The 20,005-nt window shown below is 47.2% G+C and overlaps 1 protein-coding gene across 3 annotated transcripts in view; it reads right to left on the reverse strand.

Moving 5' to 3' along the window:
• AHI1 (Abelson helper integration site 1) overlaps window positions 1-19,711 on the reverse strand; it is a 182,134-nt gene extending 162,423 nt beyond the window's left edge. For 2 of the 3 annotated variants that reach the window (XM_084625130.1, XM_084625128.1), the window contains exons 1-5: window positions 19,205-19,711; window positions 12,241-12,315; window positions 9,961-10,043; window positions 5,867-5,938; window positions 5,287-5,408 (exon numbers count right to left, since the gene is read on the reverse strand). In XM_084625130.1, coding sequence (XP_084481256.1) covers window positions 5,287-5,408; window positions 5,867-5,876 — 132 coding nt within the window. In that variant the 5' untranslated portion in view covers window positions 5,877-5,938; window positions 9,961-10,043; window positions 12,241-12,315; window positions 19,205-19,711. The remainder of the gene's footprint in view (window positions 1-5,286; window positions 5,409-5,866; window positions 5,939-9,960; window positions 10,044-12,240; window positions 12,316-19,204) is intronic. The other variant, XM_084625129.1, reaches the window with a different exon arrangement.
• Window positions 19,712-20,005: the final 294 nt, after the last annotated feature.

Genomic DNA, 20,005 nt, shown 5'->3' on the forward strand with positions numbered 1-20,005 from the left:
ATTAAATTCATTTCACGCCTTGGGGTGGAGGGGGATGGCAGGGAAAAAACTGCCACTCCTAATGGGTCACGACTAGAAAGTGCAAAGACTGCTCCCTGGGGGGAATCTGCGAAAGGCGGGAAGGAAATAACCCCAGGGGCGGCATTAGCATTGCAGGAGGAGGGGAATTGGGCAGGGACAGGGGTGGGGGCAGGAGCAGGGGTAAGGCTCTGGGGTTCAGGAGGCAAGCAGCTAAAGGAAAGTGCCTCCTGAGCAGAGTCAAGGGGTAAGGGAGGGGACTCCCAATAATGCTAGGCACTGGCTCCATGGTGGTCTTAGCAGCCATGGCATCAGGTGGTGGACCACCTTCTGCAGGGTGCTCGCCCGGGAAGGCAATCAGGGGGAGGGAGCATGGGGAAAGGGAGGCTGAGGTAAGGTTGCCCAGCTCAAGGCCAGCCGGCAGTAGATCATCCTCTCCCTGGGTGACCGGGGTCAAATCTAGGGCCTCAATCTCCGCATACATGGGGGAGAGGCCAGCTCCTGCTACCCTGGGGGCCTCTCCTCTAGGGCCTGCCTCAACGGTCGCCTCGGGGTCCGCGGGGGGTTCGGGTGGTATCCAGGCAGAAGGGGCGTCCTCAGGAGTCTTGGAGGGGAGGGTCTCCCGTGGAGGGGGGATTCTGCCCTCCAATGCCAGTCCTTCTTCCCCTCCCGACACCAGCGGATGGATCTCACTCGTGGCCGTGGCGGGAGGCTCAATATCAGTGCCTCCTTTCCTGGTCTTCTGGGGGGCTTCTGCGTCGGATGGATGCAGCGGAGCTCGAGCTTTCCGCTTGCCTCGCTTCCCCTGGACTAGGGTCCAGCCCTCCATAGCGTCATCTGGGGGTTGGTTAGCAGGGGTCATGTCAGGGGGGCGGAGGCGATGGTTCAGGGGTTCGGGGGGGTAGCGGTGAGGCAGCATGAGGGGCGGGGGTTTCTCCTTGGGGCGGGCCCTCTCCTATATCCGGTAATATCCTTGCCACACCCTCCTCCATAGGCTCTGCTGGATTGGTAATAGCAAGGGTGGAACTCCCTTGCTCGCCCGGGCGTTGTAGGGAAGGTATCTCTTGGGCCCGGACGGGAGCAGCGATGGGTCGAGTAGGAGGAGGGTTGGTTTCAGGTGCCGGGCATCCAGGGGCGTCAGCAGCGACGGGGCCGATGTCCTGCCGGGTCTCAGGGGTTTCGGGTGCCCCTCCCCCCCAGGCCAAAGGGCAGTCTCTGCGGACATGCCCCGCTGAGCGGCAGAGGTAGCACCGGGCCTCTCTGGTGGAGTAAAAGACCCGATAGCGGGCTCCCTGGTAGGGGACTAGGAAAGACCTCTCGAGCGCCTCTCCATCACGCGCCCCCGCCGGCGGTAGAAGCTGCACTTGCCGGCGGAACGAAAGGACGTGATGGAGGGTGGGGTCCTTACAGCCCAACGGGAGAGGGCTGATGACAGAGACAAGTTTCCCCAGAGTGGAGAGAGCGGGTAACAGGGCAACATTGGGTAAGAAGGGAGGAACGGAGGTGAGGACGAGGTGAACGCCCAGGTCTTCTAGCGGCTCTAGGGGGACAAACACCACCACCACCCCCCCCCCGCCAGGCCCCTCTCCACCGCCTCCTGGGCGGCAGCCTCCGAAGCTAAGAAAAAAACGACCTTCCCATATATCTTGGAGGCCACCACAATAGCCGTGGGTCCTACCACCTTCGCCAACGCCTGCACGTATGTCTCCACGTGGGGCGAGGTGGGCACCAGGAGGCAACGGACACCGTGCCTCCTGGTCAAGGCGGGGAAAGGGCCCCGGCCGCTGGTGATGGTGGCGGAGGCGGGGGGGGCGAGATGACGAGGCAGCAGGCAGGAGGGAGCCCGTCACCGCCCGGGCATACGTCCTGGGGGCCGGGGGAGGGACATTCGCAGAGCTGGTGGAGGGAAATGCAGGGAGGGGCGCCACGGTTGATGACGAGGCCACAGCGGTGGGGGCAGCCCCTGCCATGGAGGGCTTAGTGGTTTTAGCGGGGCCCTTTCCTTTCATCCCGCCCTGGCCCTTCCGGCCAGCTGGGGGGGGTTTCCTAGAATCTGGGGGGGCGGTGGGCGCAGCAGCAGCAATCACCCCGGTGCCTCCTGCTGCCGGTGCCCCAGCGGGGGGGGGGGTGGCAAGTATCTTAACAATAGTGGTGGGGGGGGACCTTGGGGGTCGGGCAGGGGTGGTGGTGGGGGAGGGACAACTGATTTTGTTAAAGGGGCCTCGCCCCTCTCTTTCCCCGCCATTGTGAGCAGGGAGAGATGGGGAGACACCAGAAGGAGGAGGAGGGAGGGGGAAGCAAAGTAACCGCTCCTCCCCGCTGGGCTGCAGGCGGGGGGGGGGAATGCCGAGGGGGTTGGACTGGGGGCGGGGGGAAAAAACAAAATCGGGGTCCAGTAATAGGGACAAGCTGTGGGCTAAGCAATTGGGAGGGGTGCAGACCCACACACGTTTGTCCAAAGAGTCTCGGTGGGTCAGCTGTTATGTCCGGTCCGAAAGGCAAAGTTCAAAGCGAACAGCTGGATCCGAAGGGAGATGGCAGGTTGCCAGCAGGGACGGACGGCGGGGGGGCTGTGACAGTTGTAGTAATGGTGGGGGGGTTAGGGACACCGATGGACCGGGGGGGGCTCCGCGCCACACCCCCTGTGCCGCCACAAACGCAAGTAACCACAGTCAAACTCCCCCCCACGAGAGTATAATTCAGAAAATTACTCAGTCTTACGGCCCCCTTCACGATGATTTATAGCTTCCCCGGATTATTTCTCCTGTCTTCTGAAATCTTCTTCTCCAGCTGTGTTGGCTGTGTTCCAAGGCTTCTGGCATGCTGAGAATGTTGTAAAGTCCGAGCTGCCAGCAAGACGGCTGGGTCTGGGGGTTTCCACTCCCCACCTCCAGACAGCAAAATCGGCAATCTTCCCCCCCCTCCTCCGGGGGGCCCAGCTGAGGCAAATAGCTGCGCCCGAAAGCAGGCGTGGGAGGGGCGGGTGCTGGCGGCAAGCTGAGGGCCGACCAGCACGTAGACGGCAAGAAGAAAAAAAAAACAAAGAATCAAAACAAAGCAAAAAAAAGCATCTGGCCCGGTCGGGGGGGGGGGGGGGGACGACTAAGGCATGTTCAAAAAGTAAGAAAAATCCAGGCTAGGGGGCTTTAGGAAAGAATAGAAAGCAGATAGCTGAGGAGCAAGCAAAGGACGTTCCGTTTCCCAACAGGGAAGGTTTCAGAACAATCAGGAACCTTCTGCGGACAATTAAGACAGGCTGATTAGAACACCTGTAGCCAATCACGAAGCTGCTAGAATCAATTAAGGAAGGCTAATCAGGGCACCTGGGTTTTAAAAAGGAGCTCACTTCAGTTTGTGGTGTGTGTGTGTGAGGAGCTGGGAGCGAGAATGCGGACTGTTGGAGGACTGAGGTGTACAAGCATTATCAGATAACAGGAGGAAGGTCTTATGGTGAGAATGAAGAAGGTGTTGGGAGGAGGCCATGGGGAAGTAGCCCAGGAAGTTTAATGTCACACAGCTGTTCCAGGATGCACTCTAGACAGCTGCATTCCACAGGGCCCTGGGCTGGAACCCGGCGTAGAGGGCGGGCCCAGGTTCCCCCCAAATCCTCCCAACTCCTGGTCAGACACAGGAGGAGTCGACTTGGACTGTGAATTCAGAAAAACGGCCAAGCTCAGGGCTGCCGTGAAGCTCCGAGGCGAGCAAATCCGCCAATAAGCGCAAGACCCACCAAGGTAGAGCAGGAACTTTGTCACAGATGATAAGCACCACGAGGAAATTAATAATTTTGTATTCAGAACAGGCTCTGAAAGGTATGCAATAAGGTCTGAGGCCACACATGGAGTGCTGAGAATGAAATGAAATATTGACCGGCTACCAACTGAGAGAGTACCATCCATGCTGTGCACTGAATGAAGCAAAGGTCCTGTGGAAAAAATAATATGTGATTATGTAATTAAAGACAGTATCATAATGCATACGTACCAGTGGCATGAATTAAGGTTGTACAGGCTGGAGCTGTCTAAGGAACTAAGCCACAGGCAGCTTTTTGGGCCACCAATAGAGTGTGTTGATGTTCCTGTAATCTGCCAGCTTTTACTGGCTGGACGGGGAACTCAGCAACAGAGAGATAAATGAGAGCAGTGGTTGGTGGAGTCCAAGTCAAACGAGTGGCCATTTTGGTGAGTGGACTATTGACCAGGGTTGCAAGTTGAATGAAGACGTGATGGCGAGTGGTTTTCAACCTGTGGTCTATGGACCCCTGGGGATCCGCAGACTATATCTAAGGGCTCTGTGAAAAGTTGTCATTACCATAAAACAGTGGTTTTCACCCTGCGGGTCCACAGACTAGGTCTAAGATTTCTATTCAAAATTTTTTTAGGGGTCCGCAAATGAAAAAACGTTGAAAACTACTGAGCTTAGGGGTCGGATGGGTCATCACCATGGAACCTGAAGTCACCACAAATGAGTGAGGGAGATTGTGAGGCAAGGAAGATAGACAGCCATGAATCAAAATCAAGAGAGGAAGGCTGATGGAAAGAGGTTGGGTGGATGTTAGATGACAATTCCTGGAGGGTGCGAGGAGAGAAGAGTCATATTCAGTGCTGTTCAGAAGCAGAGAAATGAGTGGGAAAGAGGAGAGGGAGTTCTAGTTTGATTTAGTTTTGTTTTAATAATCTTATTTTCATGATACTAGCTTTGGAAAACTTAATAAAGTTGACATTTACCTTTGTTACCAACTAGACAACTGATAAGCATCTGTAAAACTCACAGACATGAGCTATTTGCTCTAAGAGCTAACTACTAGTATTACTGTGGGAATGATCCTGCAAGCCCTTCACACACGACACTCCAACTGAAGTTAATGTGAATCTGGAAAGCTTAAAGGATGGCCTCCAAAATTCTACTGAAAAATGTGGTGGATAAGAATAGGTTGACACAATTTTAACTGTAGGCATGCCTGTAGGCATCCTTGAACATTAACCTCGAATTACATGACTAGTATCACTAGGTCACTGTAGGTTGTAAACTACTGGCGTTTACTCTTATTGTTCAGTATGGACATCAATAATGAATAAAAGTAATACATTAAAAATGGAAGTTTTCTATTATGAAGCAAACACCATGTTTTCTTTTCATAGTGCTTGCTGAAGCTTACAGCAACTCCTTTCTGCTGGGAGGGAGGAAGCATACTTCCTTTGCTGAGAGATGATGGGATTTTTTCCATGAAGGCAAGCAGAATCACTGTTCTCAGGTTAACAAACTCACCATAATATTCTCATGAGAGTGAAATTTTTGCTTCTTTGATTTCTTTTTTTCTGTTAGCCCAGAATGACTCCTGAATATTTCCTCAAAGCGAACTTTGGTTTTTGCCTTTGCCTCACTCTCTGCTAGAAAAAAAGTTAAAATAAGATTAATTGGCTCAAATAATTAGGTTCATTACAACAGCACCTGATTACACTTTTAGGCATAGAGGGCAGCATTTTCACCAGAGATGAATTACACTAATCAAGACTTTTATTTTACCTTGTGAAACTGAGAAAACGTTTCCATTTACAATGGCAACCAGATGAACATAACTCAAAGAAGCAATATACGTAGAATCATCTATTGTACACAGCAAGACAATTCTCAAATACATTGTTTCACATATTAACTATCAATTTTATAAATCCTGCAAATGTTAAATAAAAAAGTTAAAATAAAACAAAACAAAATCAGCTGTAAGCATTGACCAAGAATTAATCCAAGGCAGCACTAAAGATCAATTGATGGAAGTAACTGAACATTAATACCCAATTCTAAGAATAAAATGCATTTTGGAAATTAAAAATGTAGAAGTTCTCACCTGGTGGCATTTTCAGTCCTATATTAAGAATGGCTCAATACACTACACCTTTCTTTCTTAAAGTTCAACATTCTGCAAAACACACACCAACATTTAGAATATTTTAATTAACAAAACTAAGTTACAAAATGTATAGTATAAATTTATGCCAGCCTGAATGACTGGGTTAGTAATACTGAGACTAAAAAAAACCAAACCAAAAAAAACCCAAAGTTGATCAGAATAAATCTAAAATGCAATTCAATGTATATGGAACAATGCAAGAAATACTTCTCACCATATAAACAGAGTCAATGAAATAGAATCCATTTCCCTTTAATTTGTGGCATGCTCTAAAGAGAGATTTTACAGATTCATGCTTTAAAAAACAAAACAAAAAACAATTAAGACTCAATCCTGCACACCCTCTTCACTCAGACGATACTCCAAATGAAGTCAACATTAGCTTTGGTGGAGTAAAGATGATAGGACAGGGTCCTAAATTCCTTCTTACAAAATGTGAGGTATATTAGTTCTAAAAGAAACTTGAGTGGATATGCCAAGCATAAGTTCTAGCAATTACTGAACTGTCATAATGTACTAAATACGGTTGGGTGAAATTTATTGGCCAACCCCCCCCCCCCCACACACACACACACACCCATCAAATATGCACATTCAGCAACACCAAAACACTTAATTTTTTTTATTGAAACAATTATAAAAAAAGTCTGAAAAATATCAAAGCATTTTGTTTTGACATTTTCTAAATAAAGTGTTTTGATTTTTCAGTTTGAAACAACTTTTCATTTCAATATTTATTTTTATTAATAAAAATATAAAATGATCATCAAACTGAAATGAAATTTGACTTTTTGATACACCAAAAAAATTTGTTGTTTTTTTAAAATTATTTTATTTTTCAGAACTGCCAACGAACCAAAATTCCAATATTTGCACAGCTCTAGAAACCAAAAAGAGAGAAACAGAAGCTACGCATTAACATCTAGTTATACCATTTCTACCTCTTGCTGCTAGGCAGTCTTTTGAGGTGGAAACCATACCAACTTTATATTCTGAAAGGTGTTTGAAATTAGCAGGTATGACCAAAAGTGGCTTTACATGGGAGGCTGCAGGGAGCATCTTTTATTGTAGAAATGTAGCTTGTCATTTCACAGCTAACAACAATATTTTTCCCCCCAACAGAAATATCATTTATTTCTAGCTCAGAAACAAAACTACTTCAGTGTCATTGTTAAACTATGCATCCCTATGGTCATAACACTTAAAAGAAATGAAAAAAGAGAAAATGTATTTTTAAATAATCATGTCTTAGGGTTTTTTTTTTAGTTACATAAAATCAATTTGAATATTTCTAAAGTTAGATTTATTGTCACTATAAGGCACTATAAAGTATGTGTCTCAACAGGATACCACTGCTTTACACACAACTCAAATTCAGACTCAGATAGAAATAGAAAACATTTACTACTTTAAGGTAGAAACCAAAACACTGTTAAATTATAATACCCTGCAGTTTACCAATTACTTTTGTCTTTTGGAGAGTAGGGAAGAATACATTTTGTGATTGATTTTATTCTCTCAAGAGACTGAGCACGAAGAAAGCAGGGTACTCTCAAGTTTATAAAAAGGAACACAGGACAAAAAACAAATAAAATATGCGTAGCGCATACCTGCTTCCAATCTAATGGCTGAAATATCTTCATTAGTATCCAAATATACACAACAAAAGAGGGCCACTAGCAAATAAATTTTGTCCACAGCTGATCATCTTCTCTACAGGCTAGGCTAGTATTCTCACTGCCACTTTTTTGTTTTGAGTGCTATAAATTGCACAGATCCACCAGGCTTGACTGAAGACCACTGAGCTCTCTACACACCACTCTTCTCTTGCTGAATAAATTATCCCTTTCATGACAACAAAATTAAAACCCATAATATTAATAGTTATTTTTATCCACTGTAATCGGAAGGAAGAATTACATAACATTTGACACACAGCCTTTAATTAACAGTATCAGAAGTCTAAATATAGCCTATTAATCAACATGGATAAGAACAAGGATGTTCCCCCTAGATAATCTCATTTTAAAATAGGAGAGATTTAATCTTGTGTTAAAGTTCAACAATCAGAGAATCCCAAAATGACTAAAGCTAGAGTTTTCCTTAATCTATTATTTTTCTAGCATATTGATTAATAAAGCAGTTTTCCTCCAGCAATGACAAACACACATAATACAGTACAGGGTTATATTCCAGACACCAGGATATAATCTGGGAAACAGAAATCTGCAGCCAGAGATTTTAAAAATTTTCTGTATATCTTCCTGCAGATTCTCATTTTCTCTATCTAAGCTATCATTTTTTAAACTGTATTTTTCAAATTCATCAAGTAGCAAAAATAATCTTCAGAATGGCAACTAATGTACTGTCCATCATTGTCTTTTGTGTCTATAAACAGACAGTGTAGTATTGCTGCTTCAGTATTTTATACTTCTGTAACATTTTCTGTCCTGAAAGATCCCAGGGGCTGTATAGGTTATGCTGCAAAGAAAAAAAATACCCCAGCCACCACAGCAAAGCAGCCACACGTAGTATATAACAAAGCAGAAGTGTGTGTCTACTGTTAAATGCTACACTACAGGAACTGAAGAATTCCTCATCCAATATGAGCCACAGAAGAATTTAGGTAGGTGGACCTTATTACACAATTTAGAATTTGATCAGACTAGCTCCCTTACTCTCTTGCAAAAAGTGAAATGAAATTTTTAGTGATCACAAATGGCCATGACTCCAGATTTTGTTTGCTTACATCTCACCTGAAAGATAGCATCTGCACAGCAAAATGCTTCCCAACACTGAACTTGGACACTGACTGGCCAAGCTGCTGAATCTCCAGCACCATCTTGAGGCACCCATGTTTTCCTTGGAGGTTTCCCATCCAAGGATTCACCGCTTAGTGTAACTTAGATGTAACTGCTTAGCTTGAGATCTCACAAGACTGCAATCCAGAATTACTTGACAAAATGGCACAAAAATACAAACTATTCCTATTCATCACCATTTATTATTTATGCAAAAACAAAAAGTGTGTTAGGTTTTTATTCATTCGTCTCAATGGGGTACTTTAGTCAAGAGAGTGATTAACTAGGCATCATTTCTGAAGCCTTATTAATACCTTGTAAATGCTAACTTGGCAACACCAGCTAACATAACTCTCCATGTCAAAGAAAGCACAGAATTAAATATAGTAAAATATCTTAAATGAATCAAACTGTACCACAGAATCTCTATGGATAGAAATTTTAAAATTTCATGCTTGAATAATCAGAGTACAGCAGCAGAAACATACTACCTACAGCTGACCAGGTGAGTGTGCAATGCTCAGGGAGATTTGAGAGGCTACAAAATTGAACACCCAATGATAAAGGAGGCTTTCAATTATCCCCATATTGACTGGGAACATGTCACTTCAGGAGGAGATACAGAAATAAAATTTCTAGACACCATTAATGACTACTTCTTGGAACAGATAGTCCTGGAACCCAAAAGGGGAGAGGCAATTCTTGATTTAGTCCTAAATGAAACACATGAGCACATCCAAGAGATGAATATAGCTGCACTACTCAGTAACAGTGACCATAATGTAATTAAATTTAACATCCTTGTAGAAGGAAAAATACCAAAGAAACACACAATAGCATTTAACTTCAAAGGAGGAAACTAGACAAAAAATGAGAATGGTTTTTGGGTTAGAGGCTGTCTTTTTGTTCTATATTTGTACAGTGCATAGCAAATGGGGTCCAGGTTCTCTAGGTGCTATGATAATACACATTTATAATAAATAAAATAAATAATAAATAATAATAATAATAATATGGACAAATGTAGTCATACATCTAGGAACAAAGAATGTAGTCTTACTTACAGGATGGGGGGATTCAATCCTAGGAAACAGTGACTCTGAAAAAGACTTGGGGTTCATGGTGGAGAATCCCTTGAACATGAGCTCCTAGTGCAATGCCATTGCCAAAAGGGCTAAAGCAATCCTTGGATGTATAAACAGTGAAATATCAGTATTGAGATTACATTACCTTTTTATTTGGCACTGGTGCAGACCATCATTAGAATACTGTGTCCAGTTCTGATGTCCACAAGTCAAGAAAAATGCTGATAACTGGAGAGAGTTCAAAGAAGAGCCATGAGTACGATTAAAGGATTGGAAAACATGCCTTATAGTAAGAGAGGCAAGGAGCTCAATCTATTAAATGTCAAAACACTTTGTTAAAGCAGAGTTAAGGTTGCCTGGTAGTAGCTCATGCCCTTCCAGAACATTAAGTTCAGCAAAACTCAAACTTCTGAAAGCCAGTAAGCATATAGTTAAGGTAAATGCCTATGCAACCTTAACTCCACATCCACGGAGGTGACAATAGCACTGAGAATGATCTACATGCACTCCTGCTACATTCACTGTGTTAGGTGTAGATTCAGTGGAAGAGAAATAAGGTGGAAGAGCTGTGACAGTGATATTAGGAGACCTGGGGATTAGTTTGAGGAGCATCACAGAGCTGTGACTGCCATACTAGAAGATGTGGTTCTGAGTCCTCTCCCCCACACGTGTTTTTATGAAAGGAAAGAGGTGTATATATACCTTGAGTTTCCACTCTACATCATTTCAATACAGAATGGTACAGGTTGTGTCAGTGGCAGGGCACTGATACTGTCAGTAGAAAGGCCAGATATGAGAGCAGTCTGTGGCTTTAATGATGCGTAGGGGAAAGTAGAGATTTAGGTGGTATCTTACGTGCAAGAGTGAAGGGGCTACAAAAAGAGTGAAGTAGTTTTTAAATATTACAAGTGTTGTATTCTGTTGAGGCAGCAGGCAGGGTGTTTGATTATACAGCAAATGCAGCTGTCCATTACAGTGAAAAGGGAGAATGGGCGTATGTGTGTTATGGACATATTGGGACATTGCTCAAAGAGGGCAAAATTAAGGTTGCATGAGTTTACCTTAACTCTGCACTTCCTGACTTTCAGAAGTCTGAGACTTTACTGAAATCGATGTTCTAAAAGGGCAGGAGCTATCACTGGGCAAATGTAACTCTGAGCTAATGAATTATTTTGCCATTTAATTTCCTAGGTTTCTTTAAACAGAAAGTGAAATGTTTGCTGGTAGGAGTTAATGGTCATTTCAACAGGTGTAGTTCTCACCTAGGTTTGCTGTTTATATGCTTCCATGTCTAGATAATAATTAGGCTTGACACAATTAAATTTTTTTTTACATAAATAATTTTGAGCAAGTATCAATGTTTATTTTAGGTATTTTTTCTGTTTTAATTGATTTAATTTCCTGCAACTGTGTAAATTTAGGGGGGGAGTTGTCAGACAGTAATTATTCAATGACAGTAGACCTTGAGATTCAAAATGTTAAAGGTTTAAAACAATTAAAACACCAATCACCAACATCACATGTCAAAATATAGAGCAAATATCTTTAAATCAGACTCTAATAATTTCTCAAGCAGCATTTCTCTCTCTGCCTATTTGTAAATTTCTATTATTCTCAATGGATATATTTTTTCATCTGTTTGTGTGTGTGTGTATGGTGAAATTGACATTTACCAATAAAAACCTAATCCTTCCAAGCCAAGTAATAATTAAAGACATAACATTTATATCATACTTTTCATTGGTATAACTTAAAGAATGCTACATTATTATCCTCATATTACAGGTGGGAAACTGAGGCACAGAAAGGTGAAGTGATTTCCCCAAGATCATCCAGCAGGCCCAGTGGCAAAGTAAGGAACAGTTTCAATCCAGTGGTCTTTTCGCTAGACCATAGAGTCACTACATAATTCCTCAGTGCTTCTTCTTCACTGCTACACATTTTGTTATAGTAGATGTGATGTTGCACCCCATAATGCTTTATAGAAATATGCTCATGAATGTAAATATAACATAACTGGAATACGTTTTATGCTACAAATGCCATGTAACATATCTCTCCAAAGGTTATGCTCTACTGAATATATTCATCCTATTTGTATGCATGTATCATTTTTGTATTCAAAGTTATGAATATTGGCTGTGTATTTGTTTGATTTTAAGTAGCCTCAGTGAAACATTTGGTCAGCTTCTTGAGAAAAGACTATTCTCAGTAAGTGCCCAATCAAGAAACACTTAATCTGACAATAGACTTTGACAGATGCCAATCCACATCTGAGCTTTCCTGGAAACATTCCTGTAAAGTTCTGAGTCATGCCTGGACATGTGACTCCAAAACTCCATTTTGTAGCTGTAATTCTACACAGGCGGAGAGGGGGGTTTCCACCCAGAAGAGAGAAACTATACAAAGTCCTGAGAGACCACACCTTTTTGTCTTCAGTTTTGTCTTCAGTTCAGCTCAAGAGGTAGCCTCTCCACCCCAAAAGGATGCCTGAAAGAAACTGGAACAAAAGACAGTAACCACAGGGGTGTGAGTGATTGCTGGACCCAGACTAGAAGGCGGCTAGTCTGTAAAAGAAACTTATTGGAACATCTCTGAGGGTGAGATTTCATCTGTAATCACTTTCTTACTGTATTAGGCTTAGACTTGCGTGTTATATTTTTATTTTGCATGGTAACTCACTTTGTTCTGTCTGTTATTACTCAGAACCACTTAAATCCTACTTTTTATATTTAATAAATTCACTTTTTACTTATTAACCAACCCAGAGTATGTATTAATACCTGGTGCGGGGGGGAGGCAAACAGCTGTGCATATCTCTCTATCAGTGTTATGTAGGGTGAACAATTTATGAGTTTATCCTGTATAAACTTTATACAGGGTAAAATGGATTTATTTGGGATTTGGACCCCCTGGGAGCAGGGTACCTGAGTGCTGGAGATAGGAACACTTCTTAAGCTGTTTTCAGTTAAGCCCTGCAGCTTGTGGGGGGCGTGGTTCAGACCTGAGTCTGTGTTTGTAGCAGGCTAGCATGTCTGAAGTCCCAAGCTGCCAGGGAAAATGGGCTCAAAGGTAGTCTCAGCAATCAGATGGCAGGTCCCAAAGGGGGTTTCTGTGATCCAACCCGTCACTGTAGAATTAACATAATAGTTTCACTTGGAAATGTTTGTAATGTGTAGTTGCTAACAGGGCCAGTGAGAGAAATCTCATACATGGTCTATGTCCCAAAACCTTCAGTTTTATTACATGGTTGTTAGAGTGCCACTAAACATGTGACAGAAGATTAGTGTGTGTCTGCCCCACCATTCTGTCACTGAGTTTGGAAGTGCAATCCAGACCAGTAAAGAGTTGTGTCACCACTTGCCCTGCAACCCTGGGTGCCTTACAATGCTTTGCTGCTATAGCTACCAGCCTTGAATGCTCAAGCTAGCCTACAAGAATGCAGGTCACATTCTGTGCCTATGTGCTATGAAGCCCTAGTTCAGCAGCTCTGACCCTCAGCAACCTATCTACACCTCCGTTCTACCTCCTACCAGCCCTGATTATAACCAGCAAGATGACCCTACCGCACTTCCAGTCCTAAATTTCCCCCCAAACCTTGTGCCCTGGAGTGTCCAGTCCTCTCCTGGACAGCTCAGAGAAATAATGTTTGTTATGCCTTTAAAGAGAGAAAAGCATATTACAGTTTATTAACTTAACTGGGGTAAAGACACCTTTCCCCTCAAACACAACACTGAATTGGTTTATATTAAAATAAAACAAATTTATTAATAGGACATAGGTTAAGTCAGGGATGGGCAAACTTTTTGGCCTGAGGGCCCCATCTGGGTGGGTAAATTGTATGCAGGGCCATGAATGTAGGGCTCAGGGGAAGGGCTTGGGGTGCAGGAGGGGTGCGGGGTGTAACAGTAGCTCAGGACACGGGGTTGGTGGTGCAGGAGGGGTACAGGGCCATGAATGTAGGGCTGGGGCAGGGGTGCGGGAGAGAGTGCAGGAAGGGGCTCAGGGCAGAGGGTTGGGATGCAGGAAGAGTTGTGAAGTGCAAGAGGGGGCTCAGGGCAGAGCGTTGGGGTGCAGGAAGGTGCAGCAGGAGGCTAAGGGACTCAGGACAGGGGTTTGGGGTGCAGGGGTATATCTCTAGCAGCTCCAGGGTGGCAGCAGCGTGCCTGCCTGCCCTGGCCCTGCGCCACTCCCAGAAGTGGCCATCATGTCTGGCAGTGGCTCCTGGAGGTGGGGTGGGGCAAATGGCTGGTGAGGGGGAAACTGCACTCAAGAGCTGCAAGGGCAGAAGCTGTGGGGGGCAGCAGCAGGACAGGGAGGCCTAGGACAGTGCGAGGGATTAGCGGGGGGCCTGGTGCGGGCAACAGGAGTCAGACCTGCCCCCCTGCGTATTCATCAGTCGCAGCGGGGAACAGAGCGACCTGGCCCCAGCCTGCTCCGCTCCCCCAGTTCCCAGCCCTGTTGCTTGTGGGAGGGGGCTTGGAGGAAGGGGTCAGGCCCGCCCCCACACTCACCAGCGGCAGCAGCGGGAAGTGGAACAGAGCAGAGCAGGCTGGGGCTGGGTAGTTCTGCTTCCCGCCACCGCTAGGGAGTGCGGGAGCGACCCCTTCTGCCAGCTCCAGTACCCACATTAATCCCAGGCTGCGTCACTCAGGAGAGTGGGCTGTCGGGAAGGGGTGGAATGGGGGTGGGGTGGGGCCGGAGCAGAGGCGGGAAGAGGTGGGGCTGGCGGCTGGAGCCAGTGCCGCATATGCACCATGCAGCTGTCTGGGGCACCATGAAATTTGCAGTGCCCTACGCAGTTGCGTATTCTGCGTATGCCTAAGGACGGCCATGTTGATTACCTTCAGTCCCTCTTCACTCCGGATCTGATTTCAGCTCACATGGAGGGGCTGGGAGAGAGGGTCAGACCCCTGCAGAGAGGTAGGGCTCCCCTAGATCCCAGTACACACACAGAAGGGGAAAATTCAGGAGGATCAGGGGATGGGAACTATGTTGAGTGGGGGTGGGGGGGACCACTGGGAAACTTGATAAGAGGCAAATTTTTTCCCAAACATTGACAGATCGTTCTCAGATTTCTGCCCATGGTGGGTTTAAAACAACACCTCTGTGACCTCGCAGATTTCTAAAGTGGCCCATTCATTTCAGTGAAATGTTCCCACCTGAAAGAGATGACTACAGCCTGGAACAATAGGTCTGAGACATGTGAACTGCTCCACTCATATCAGTGGGTTTTTCCATCCCCCTCCCAAGTGCTGGAGAGTTTCTCATGTGTGTAAAGCCTCCTCACCCCAGTCTCAGTCAGCAGTGTGTTCTTGGTGCATGCTCCAAGCACGCCTGTTTTAAACCCTCCAAACAGAGGAGCAGTGGCCATACTGGGTTAGACCAATGGTCCCTCCAGCCCAGTATCCCATAGTGGCTAATGCCAGATGCTTCAAAGGGAATGAGCAGAACAGGGCAATCAACAAGTGATGCATCCCTTGTCGTCCAGTCTCAGCATCTGGCAGTCAAAGATTTAAAGACACTCAGAGCATGATTGCATCCTTGATCATCCTGGCTAATAGCCACTGATGGACCTATCCTCCATTAACTTATCTAATTCTTTTTTGAACCCTGTTATACTTTTTGTCTGCACAGCATCCCCTGGTAATGAGTTCTAGAGGTTGACCACATATTGAGTGAAGTACTTCCGTTTGTTTTAAATCTGCTGCCTATTAATTTCATTGGGTGACCCATGGTTCTTGCATTATGTGAAGGGGTAAACAACACTTCCTTGTTCACTTTCTCCACATTATTCATGATTTTATAGTCCTCTATCATATCCCTGCTTAGCACTGTAATCTCTTTTCTAAGCTGAAGAGTCCCAGTCTTTTTAGTCTCTCCTCATATGGAAGTTGTTCCATACCCTTAATCATTTTTGTTGCTCTTCTCTACCTTTTCCATTTCTAATATATCTTTCTGAAGATGGGACAACCAGAACTGCATGCAGTATGCATTTATATAGTGGCATTATGACATATACTTTCTTACTATGTCTTTCGTAATCGTTCCTGCACACTGGGCAGATGTTTTCTGAGAACTATCCACAATGACTCCAAGATCTGTTTCCTGAGTCATAACTAATTTAGACCACATCATTTTGGATATATAGTTAGGATTATGTTTTCTAATATGCATTACTTGCATTTATCAACACTCAACTTCATCTCCTATTTTCTTGCCCCGCCATCCAGTTTTGTGAGATCCCTTTGTAACTCTTCTACTTTGAACTTAACTATCTTGAGCAATTTTGTATCATCTGCAAACTTCGCTACCTCACTATTTTCCCTTTTTTTCAGATCTTTTATGAAGACGTTGAACAGCACTGGTCCCAGTACAGATCTTTAGGAGACCCCACTACATACCTTCCTCCATTCTGAAAACTGACCATTTATTCCTACCCTTTGTTTCCTATCTTTTGACCAGTTACTGATCCCTAAAAGGACCTCACCTCTTTTCTGATGACTGGCTACTTTGCTTAAGAGTCTTTGGTGAGGGACCGCCTCAAAGGCTTTCTGAAAATCCAAATACACTGTATCTACCAGATCATTCTTGTCCATGTCTGTTGCCACACTTCAAAGAATTCTGATAGATTGGCGAAACATGATTTTCCTTTACAAAAGCCATGTTGATTCTTACCCAACAAATAGCATTCACCTGTGTGTCCCATAATTTTGTTCTGTACTACAGTTTCAATCAATTTCCCTGGTACTGAACTTTGGCTTACCAGCCTGTACCAGCCAGGATAGTCTCTGGAACCTTTTTAAAAAACTGGCTCTGCAGTACAACCTGTGTTGCCAGCCATTCTCAGTTTTGTACACTCATCTCAACTTCACCAGCAATTATTTGGGACCAGCACTGTTCTGGGCGGCACAGCCTCATGACACCGGGGGAGACATCCCTAATCTCTTTTCCTCCAAAGTGCCAAGGCAGGCTTCTGTGGGGAAGAACAGGTAGGTCTGCGCTGGCGGGCTGAGTGAATTTCACTCCCTGTAGGGCAGGCAAACACCCCTCCTCAGACACCTGTCCCGAGGGCTGAGAAAGCAGCAGGGCTCAGGTAAGGCAGGTGGGATGGGAAACTGCCTACAGCATAGCAGTTCTCCTTGCCTTCCCTGCTGCAGCCGCTCTGCCCCCACTACTCCAAGGAGAATTCTGCACCACTATGCATGCACATAATTAATGTGTCATGCATAATTTTTTTCCCCTGCAGAAAAATAACTTCTACTGGAAAGTTACTGCAGTTCTGCCTTTTGTCCCCCAGGGACTGCTGTGGCACTAGAACAGAGCAGCCACTCCAAGGCAGGAGTAGCCCCAGCTGCTGATATGGAAGGGAAGAGGTTGCCTGCCCAGCGCTGTGCCTGTGGGGCCAGGTCAGCAGACAGGGCATACGGGGGAACAGACAGTGCGGGGTTGGAGGATCACAGACTGGGGTTCATAAGGGCTGGTGGGGGAGAACAGACTAGGGCAGGGGATGAATGGGAGTGGAGGTGCTGAGCCACATGGGCACGGGGGGGTGTGCACAGCCACATAGGGGAAGGGTGGTGGCTGAGTGGGGGCACATATGGGGACAGGGGGAGAGGGTGCAGAGTCACATGGGGGGAGAGGGCTGGCTGAGGGAGTGCAAGGCTACATGGGGATGGGCGAAAGAGTACAGACACACATGGGCACGGGGGAGGGGGGTGTCTCAGTGGGGGTGGAGGGACACATGGGGACCGGGGAAAGGGTGAAAGGACAGGAGGGTACAGGGACACATGGGGACAGGGGCAGATGTAGCTGACTGAATGGGAGAGGCTAGAGGTCAGCCAGGATCTGCATAGGGGAGGCTCCCCTAACAATCCCTTCCTGCCCCCCCAAAAAACCTGTTTCATATTTCTCCCACCCATACCCATCAACCCTCCAGGTTCACTCCCAGGCTCCTACCCTCTCCCTCAGCTCCTCTGTTTACCCCTGACTCCCCCAAACTTTTGCACTGCTTCTGAGGGGGGCGGGAAATACAGTTCTGCACTGCAGTTTAAATTAATTATTCAAAGTTCTGTATTTATATGCCTAGTAAGGAATCTATTTGACAAAAAACATTTCCTAGTCTTATTCGTTGTCTGTACTGTTACAGACATACTTGCTGACAGATATTTTGAAATAAATTACCAAAATAATTGAAATTTGTGTGATTATATTGTGTTATTTTGGCCAGTAAAATATGGAGAATATTGCAGAATTTTAAAATATGTGCAGAATCTTTAATTTTTTCACACAGAATTCCCACAAGAGTAGCCTCCACTCAGGAGCCTGCCCAAGTTTGCCTGAGCCCAAATCCAGCGGCCAGTACCCAGGCAGCTGCTGGCAAGTGGGGTTAGCGACTCATGTCACAGCACCACACGTCCCTCCCCTGCAGTCTCAGCCCCCCTCAAACCACAAGGTAGGGCAGTGGTCAGCATAGGGTTGCCAAGTGTCTGGTTTTCGACCAGAACGTCTGGTTGAAAAGGGACCCTGGCAGCTCCAGTCAGCACTGTTGATCGAGCTGCTAAAAGTCTTGTCAGCGGTGCAGCAAGGCCAAGGCAGGCTCCCTGCAGCTCCCAGAAGCAGATACCATGTCCAGGTCCTAGATATGTGGGTGGCCAGGGAGGCTCCATGAGCTGCACCCACCCCAAGTGCTGGCTCCACACTCCCATTGGCCAGGAACCGCAGGCAATGGGAGCTGTGGGGGTGGGGCCTGTGGAGGCAGGCGATCCACAGAGCCCCTTGTCCCCTCTGCCTAGGAGCCGGATATGCTGTCTGCTTCCAGCAGCTGCCTGAGGTAAGCGCTGCCCAGCTGGAGCCCACAGCCCGACCCCCTGCCCCGAAACCCCTGCTGTGCTGTAACTGAGCCCCCACCCCCCCAAACCCCTGCCCCAGGCCCAAACCCCCTGCTGTCCTGTAACTGAGCCTCCACCCCCAAACCCCTGCCCCAGGCCCGAACCCCCTGCTGTGCTGTAGCTGAGCCCCCACCCCCCCCAAACCCCTGCCCCAGGCTCAGCCCCCCATCCCAGAGCCTGCACACCCGCCCACGCACTCCACCCCCCCGCTGCAGGGCGGGGAGAGCGCGAGGAAGGGGCGGGGGGAGAGCGCGAGGAAGGGGCGGGGCAAGGGCGTTGGGTTTTGTGGGATTAGAAAGTTGGCAACGCGAGACGAGCAGCGCGCGGCCAGTGTCACCAGCAGTCAGGGACCCAGTGTGCAGTTACCGGGGCAGAGCCTAGCGGGTGGAGACCCACTCCCCCGGCCCCGCCCCCCGAGCCCCGGCTCCCTCTTACCCCGCTCCCCATCCTGGTGCCTCCGCAAACGGCAGAGCGCGCGGGGCAGGGGCTCTCACTCACTTTGACCGGATCTCCGGCACGGCCTCGAACTAGGGCTGCGACTGCCGCGGCTGCCCCTTCTCCCCCTCGCCACTTGGTTTCTTCCTCATCCCCCTCCGCGGCCTCTCACGCTCGTTTGGCCGAAAACAAACAACAGCTGCCAAGGAAACAACGCTCCGCAGAATGCGCATGCGCGTAAAGCGGGGCGAACGCTGGGAGTGGAGAGGCATCCGGGACTTCTTCGCAGGCTTCCCACCTCAACGACAACGGAAACACATGCTCCACTACTGAGTCCCGAAGACGAAACGCGCGCAGGCGCGCGCGCGCCTTAGAATTAAGGGGGAGAAAAGGCGCTTGCGCTAGAAAGTGATGCAGTACACGCCATTCGGGGAGAGGCGGGCAAGACGTGATGCGCATGACGTTGGCGCTGATGGTGCCAGCCGCCCAGCCCGGCAGTGTTCAGGGCGGGACGTTGTTGGAGGATGCGTTTTAGGAACGCGCGTAAACGGCTTCTCCTGCACTGGTTTAATGCCCCCGCAGCCGGCTCCTGGTAGCGTTGGCGATTGGCCGCGGCAGGGGCCTGCTCGGGGCATTGTGGGCCTGCCCCAAAGCTCAGGGAGGTGGCGGGGAAGCCTCCTGCTGGCGCCAGAGGGCCAGTCAGCCGGTCCTGTGTCCCCATTCCCCGCAGTGGCGATCCTGCCAGGCTGCCCCACGCCTGTGGGGGCTGATCAGGTTCACCTCCGCGCTCCTTGCTGCAACGCCCAGGGGCTCGGGACTGGGGTAGGGGAGCCTCACATCCCCGATCCCTCAAGTGACCTCTTC

This window comes from Lepidochelys olivacea (genome assembly GCF_965140295.1).
Source record: "Lepidochelys olivacea isolate rLepOli2 genome assembly, chromosome: 3".
Classification (NCBI taxonomy): Eukaryota; Metazoa; Chordata; order Testudines; family Cheloniidae; genus Lepidochelys; species Lepidochelys olivacea.